General features: G+C 35.7%; 1 protein-coding gene across 1 annotated transcript; it reads right to left on the bottom strand.

Annotated features, from left to right (window-relative positions):
• Window positions 1-4,749: 4,749 nt before the first annotated feature.
• LOC114164235 lies at window positions 4,750-6,036 on the bottom strand. The gene has a single exon (XM_028048825.1). The coding sequence runs from the start codon at window positions 5,794-5,796 to the stop codon at window positions 4,879-4,881; it is 918 nt and encodes a 305-aa protein (XP_027904626.1). The 5' UTR covers window positions 5,797-6,036; the 3' UTR covers window positions 4,750-4,878.
• Between the last annotated feature and the right edge of the window lie 1,301 nt (window positions 6,037-7,337).

Raw genomic sequence — 7,337 nt, 5'->3', positions numbered from 1 at the left:
AGAGCAAATTAATATTTATATGTCAACCCTTATTACGTTGTTTTTATAATCAAACACGAAAATCATAACTAGAAGTGTTGTAGCCAGTTTTTGTAATGGATATAAGGCGTGCAGGAAGACAAAAATACGACATTAAAGTAACTAGTTGTAATCATATGTTGTTGCTTTCAGTTTACGCGACAATGGAGATTCCCTCTTTTTCCATTACTAATGAAAAGTGATTAACCCCGAATAACAGTAATCATATCACAAAGTTGGGACAGAAAACAGTGTAATATCTCGTAGAACACACTTGCAAGAACAAGTAAAGTCACGCCTGTGTATCATGTCATCTTGTGTACAGAGAAAATACATTTTTCTAGTAAATTAAGTAATATATCCATAGAATAGAAGCTCTATCTTTCATCTTTTATTCTGTAACATACTAGCATATGTAATCACCAAAAGAAACTGTTTCAGCTTTTATTGCGATGAAAAAGCTCCATGGCCCTCTCCTTTTTTCAAAACAAAAACAGTGTTTTGCGACTAAGATGTTTGGTCAAGCTCCACAATCAAATTAGTTTCCGGATTTCATAAATTTCAGTATCAATTTGAAACAGAAGACAGGTTATTATTATTTGAAACAGTTGACAATTATGCGGCTCCTTTTTTTGCTACAAAACAAAGTCAGTGATGGTGATTCACAACAATCCATAAGACATTAGCTAAATACCATAAACTAACCATCAATATGCTAATTATGTCACAGTCCCTTTCAATTACCCTACCTCATTTACTTTTTACACAAAGATCAATTAGATGCATTGAAGCCACTGTACCCTTAGGCATAATTATGCAAATAGCATCTCTTTTTCTGGTATAAGATTTTTGTGTGAATTGGTTTCAGTAGGTGATGATTTGTAAAATTGACAGTACAATGGGTTGTTCTAAAATTATGACAGTTATACTCAGGTTTAACTAGTATATATAATTCCAATAAGATTTTGAAGTAACCTATGGTGAATTCAAAGGACAGTTAGAAGAGTTGCAGGAAATTAAGGTTATGCCCTGTGAAATGGAAGGGACATAATGATGTATTGGAAACACAAGTGTGATTGTACAGAAGGTAATAATTTAGTAGCAGTGTTATTTACGACAGATTCACGAACACTCGGAAAGTTTCCATTTCATGCTGGAAAGCATAAGTAGAGTCCACACACAGTAGCAATGTCCTTCTGTTATTTCCTTACACAAATGGTACGCATATTCAGACCCACTAGCTTCACCGCTTTATTTCGACTTTCTGGAGCCTCAGAGACAGCATAACCGACAAGTGTCTAATTACGTAACATTACTTAAGAATGCATCAACAAGTAGCAATTTTGAAGTTTAATCACCGGGTCATTCGTGTAATATTTTTAAGCAACTTCAGATCAAGTTTAACTGCATTCTTAAATTGGACCACAGTCTCAGTTCTAAATGTGTGCATATATTTAGTAGGAGTCCCAATGGTTTTTCATCCACAAATGGAGTGAATCATTTCACCTTTTACGTTGAAAGCTTTTGAGAATGAAGACTTGTTTGATGATGAAATGGAATTGGACTGTGCTGGATTCGAATGTGTCGTTATGATCACTCTTATCCACGGTTGTCATGTCACCTTCTCACAGCTTTTGTATTATTAATAATTATTGCAGTCTTAAGTTATACGCCTTTTCCGTTTTATAACGAAATCATAAGCCTGTGTGTAGCAGTTTGTTTAGGTGAATAGCACATGCACACATCCATTGAGAAATGATCTTCACTTGATCACATGGTGGTGGGGATTAGCACTGTAAATATAAGTGATGGATGGTCCTAGCCCCCAAGAAATCCACAAAATTTGCTTTTACCTTGTTTCCCAATTAGATAGAAGACCAAAAGGGTGGAGAGGGGTCCAACGTGTCGTACCTTTTGTACGTGTCAAATGTCATAAGTTTCTGGAGTCTCACTTTAGATTTTTATGACAGTCTCATAAGGAAAATAGAAAAACCTTGGAAATTTTCTGCAAACCACTGATAAAAGGTGAAAAAGCAGCCATTTCCTAGAAACAATATCTTTTCTCCTTTCTTACTTTTTTACTTTGTGGATATGCAATAAGCTTTGTCTTGCCCCCTGACAAAGAAATCTCCATGACTTCTATCGAGACCCTTTTGGTTTATAAATATTGGTAATGGAGAGGGAATGGAAACTCATCCGGTTTTCTCAGCACACAAAATTTGGTCATGAAATTTGTCTGCAATGTCTTGTAATTACAAGACATGAGATGGGTTGAATGTTGTTGAAGATAACGTAAGAGACAGAGACAGGTTACCTTACGTTTGCTACAGAAACAGAAGAAGTGTAGGATAGGGGTTGAGAAAAGGTAGAAGCAAAAATAGTGGACCTTGCATGAGTTCTGATAAAAAAAACAACCCAACAAACCCCATAACACGGAAGTTGCATCCACCATAGATCAATAATAATGGAGTGGAGTGATGGTCAAAAATGGTTGAGGTGAATACTGTTAATGAGACTGTCATAAAAATGGTTGCATTGTTTGTCAGCATTATGTATGTTAGTATGTATGTCTTTACGTTCAATTTTGCCTTTGCATTGGGGAAAGGTGGACAAAATAAAACAAAAGACACAAGTTTGATGTCATTTATTTTCTTGAAATGCTAATTCCGGGAGTTTTTTTTATTTTTTTTCAAACTTCTGTCTACATCTATCTAATGGGCTATGGTGGTGGTGGGGAGTTGGACCGAGAAGCCCATTCCAATTGGGTTTCAACTTTCAAGCCTTTTATGTTCGGCTTTTAATTGATTGTAAAACCACTCCAAGTTCCTTCAGCACATCAGAGGCTTCAAACCCAAAAGAAATTTTGAATCTTGGTATCCTGAATTCCCCTACTTTCAATTGGTGATTAGGGGAAGCTTGCGTTCCAAGAACCAGAAAAAGTACATGGTGAATTGGCATTTACCAAGGACTTCATTTAGTTAAAATATCATAAAATGATTTTAATTAATTAAAACATAAGAGATAAAAAGGATTAAATATTTTATTTTAAAATTGGAAGACCAAAATTATAGATTAAACAAAATAAAAGGAACAAATTATGTAATTATATTTATCTTGGCTACAAATATATTCGTGAGAGAAATAAGTTTTGTTGTAAAATCTTGAGACAATTAAAGAAATAGATATGGAGGTGTGAAAACTCACCTTGAAAAGATATTCCTTTTCTTAGTTATGAGAAAATAAAAATCTGAAAAAGACAATAGAACATAAGAAACCAATACTTGTGAAAGAGAAAATGTTTACGAAAATGAAGCAGTGGGATTGAAAGGGGGTGTTGGAGAGGGAAGGGAAGGGATGAATAGAAAAATAAATTTTATTACAAAAGAAGAATAAGTTGTGGAAAAACGCATGGACTTGTTCTCAATAATAAGATGAGGCCCATGTTGGACCAACCCAACGGTGAAAAATGGGCCATTACTGATAAAATTCTGTGATTGCGTGAGGTCTAGTGATTTTATCAACCAGTGAAGGCAAAAGCCAGGAATGGCTTAATCCAAGTATTAAAGTTCTAAGTAGTATATTTTTTACAAAGCAATAAGATATCTCATGTCCCAATCTCATTGCTAGCTTTTGCAGAAGCAAGATAGAGAACGATGCATTCATTTTCCAAGTATTAAATATTGAAACTATTATGGTTAGCTTGGTTCATCTTCTCCAGTATCTAGATAATCTTGGAACAATTAAGGTTAAACTATTCATCTTGTCGATATTAAATGTTCTCCCAAATCATACAAGAGGCACTGTGAAAAACAGAACACAAATGCTTAGTTATTTATTTACGTTATGCTTTGTAACATTGCATCTAACCAAGAATAAAGTTTATCAACACAATAGACCAAAACGATAAACAACTATCTTTGAAAAATTTGTATTTTCTTCTTTCACAGCTCATGCATAATCTAGATAGTAGAGCTCAGACAACAGGATAACATTCTGCATAATTAAAGATATTTCAAGTACTCTTCCCATAGGTCAACCAAGGGAAGAAGTATTACAAACTATTGAAATGGAATACAATTTTAATTGTAGAAAAAAGGCAATATATCAAGTCAATGACGCCAATTAAGAAAATAAACTGTGAAATTTAGCAGAAACATTACTATACACTGTGACTTTGTCACTAGTCAACAACTAATAATTGTATACTTGGCTTGCACTCCACATCAACCCAAAATTGATCTTGGAGGACAGAAGGATGTGCTGATAAATTTTCAAAATCATTTGGAAGTGACTGAACATTACTTCTATTCAAGAGCAAATTTTCACAAATTACCCAAAAAAAGCTCTATTTCCTGACCTCCATGCCTGTAGAAAGACTGAACCTGCCTCAGGATATGTTATGATAAACCAATCAAATGGAAAGACTTGACAACATGACAGATCTTGTAATGTGTATCAGATAACTGAGATATTAGATGCAAAATTACAAACGATTTTTACCTTATCACACATTCATAAACTGGCCTGTTTACATACAAAATTTTCACATTAGTTTGACCAGTTGAAACCAATTTGACATTGAATAATGCGACTGTAATCGCAACTCTAGAGGGCCCGCAATTCATAAACAAATCCATGATCACCAGAAAACATGTTACACACAATGCCAGCAGTGAAAAATTGTGCTAAGCAGTGAAAAAGTCCCCCGTGATTCGAGCTAACAAAGGCAAGTAAAAGCAAAAAGTGATTGTATTTGCAACTGAAAGTAAACAAAAAAACTATATTAAATTAAACAAAAGAATACAATTTGTTCACGCAAACAAAGAAAAAAACAAAAGGAATCGTTTGGTAGCCGTGTAATCATCTTGATCCGAAGCCAGCCAACCTGCCCAAGATTCCCTGTTTGTACGGTAAATACGTTCTTTTTTTCAAATCCTCGGTTTCCGCTTTCTTTCTAGCATAGTGCAATTCATGGGCGGAGAGGGGTTCCTTTCTTCTGGGTCTTGGGCCCGGGCCTGGACTCGGGCTTGGGATGGAAGTCTTGGGGTCTTGAGGCTTTTTGTAGAAAGCGGGAAACTTCCTCAAGGGGTCCTTGCTGGAACCTCTCCCTTCAGAGGCACTACGGAAAAGCAAAAAGTCTCTGAATCTCCATTTCCTTGAACTCTTTGATGAACTCGACGAAAGCGAAACTGCGTCGGAGACCGAACCCTCTTTGTTGTCCTGCGCTTGGTTGGATTCCTCATCCCAAGTATAGTGAGATACTCTGTTACAAGGAGAGAGCGAGCGCGCGACTCTGCTGCGACTTGAACTCGAACAAACACTCCTATCCCTCCCTCTTCTCTCCTCCTCCTCCTCTTGTCCCTCTTTCTTCTTGGAAGATCTTCTGGGCTGGGCCGGAGGGAGAAGTGGGCTTTTAACGGAGTCCAACAAATCGTCCTCGATGAGCGGCTTGATTTTGCCGCCGTCGAAAAGTTCTTCCGCAGATCGAGGGCTCGTGGATTCCCCATCAACAAAAAAGGCAAACCCATCGTCATCCTCGGGGACGGCGACGCTCTTATCTTTATGGTCAGCATCGTGTTCATGTGGGTGTTCCAAATCATAAAGAGAATCAAATTGGGCGAAAAACCTGGAGGGGCTAGAGGGGGCGCTTAGGCAAAAATATTCTCCGAATCGCTTAGGCGAGGAAGGAGCACTGAGATAGGGCGAAATCCTTGCACGGTTGAAATCGAAAGGATCCTTGGAGGGACTTGCGCTGGGACTATGCGTTATCACTTCCATGGTGAAGTAATTGGGAATACTCGTAAGAAGAGATAGGTGTGTGTTTGTTATATATGCAGAGAAGGGTGAATGAGATGACGATGATGATGATGATGAGAAAAGGGATTAGATTGTTTTGTTGACCAGTGACAGACAAGGGCACGTTTGGGTCCTAACCTAGCCGCCTTTTAATACCGGTGGTTTAAATTATGTGTGACTTAGGTGGGAATAGAATGATGTAACAGTAATAGGAGTCTCATTGTAACTGGACCACATGGTATGGTATGGATCACTTTTAACGTGTTGTTTGGTCACCGGCTACGTAATAATTTATAGCTTTTAAGGTTGTAGCTAAGACCACCCACCCACGTTTGCATTTAACATCCTTACCAATTTCAGATCCACGCCCTTCTTAATTACTAACAATTATCTCACTTTTTACGCGCATCTTATATTTAATGTCTCAATCTAGAAGTGTGTATGTCTACGTTTACTCACTTTTAAATGTCTTCTATATAATATAATAAGTTTTTTACTTTATATGTCACTTGATTTTATGCTATTAACGAATTTACTTAACGTGTTGTTTATTGATTAAGTCAAGGATTTATATGTATATTACCTTGTTTGTTTATGTTTATCTCAAAATTTAATTACATTAATTTTTAATGTAAAGCTTCGAGTTATGGTCAAATATAAGCGTATTTTTTGGGTTGAAATAAAGTTTAGCATTAAACTATCCACTTCCGTTTCTCTGTGCAGTGTGTATGTGTAATGGCAAACAAACAATGAAGATGACCACATAAAGCCCATTAAATTATACATTATTACTTGCGTTTAACTTGGTAATAGTCAAATAGAAGCTGCTATTAAAATATGCAACCTTTGATAGTCCTCCATTTCGGTGGCGGTAAGCAAAGGATGAACTTGAATTCTAGAAGAGAGTGACCTTTCCTTTATAATAATATATACAAATTAAATCTATAACTCAAATCATACACACTCACCACTCCACGTTTCTTTTATTGAAAACATGCATCTGGACAATGCAATCGTGTTGTCAAATTCTTATTATCTTATCATTATAATATTTTAGGTACATCTTAAGTTTTTTTTTTTCTAGTAATGTTGAAGTTTAGTTATTGGAAGAATTGAAATTTATGCACTCTATCTTACTATTATATAGAAATATATTTAATTTCTTCACTAGTTAGGTAACGATTAATTCAAGTTTGATTTTTTATATCTCTCTAAACCAACCTGATTACCTCTGTGCCAAAGAAAGTCGTAATGAATCGATTTTTTGTCCTACCACAATAAAATTGTCATCTTTTATGCTAAGATATTTGTTATTTTAGAACTCATAACCATGGTTTTGATAAAGAATAAAATTATAAACGAACCAAAAAATGTAGCATTTACATTATTATATTATATAGGCGATTAATTTGGTGCAAATTATACCCTCTAAAATTACCATAAATTTGGTTGCTGCACTCGTGAATCCAATCAATGCTAAAATATTGCATGCGCTAAGGTCAAATATTAAATCCCTTGAATGA

The sequence above is a fragment of the Vigna unguiculata genome, chromosome 9 (assembly GCF_004118075.2).
Source record: "Vigna unguiculata cultivar IT97K-499-35 chromosome 9, ASM411807v1, whole genome shotgun sequence".
Classification (NCBI taxonomy): Eukaryota; Viridiplantae; Streptophyta; class Magnoliopsida; order Fabales; family Fabaceae; genus Vigna; species Vigna unguiculata.
This window is presented reverse-complemented; position numbering and strand designations above follow the sequence as displayed.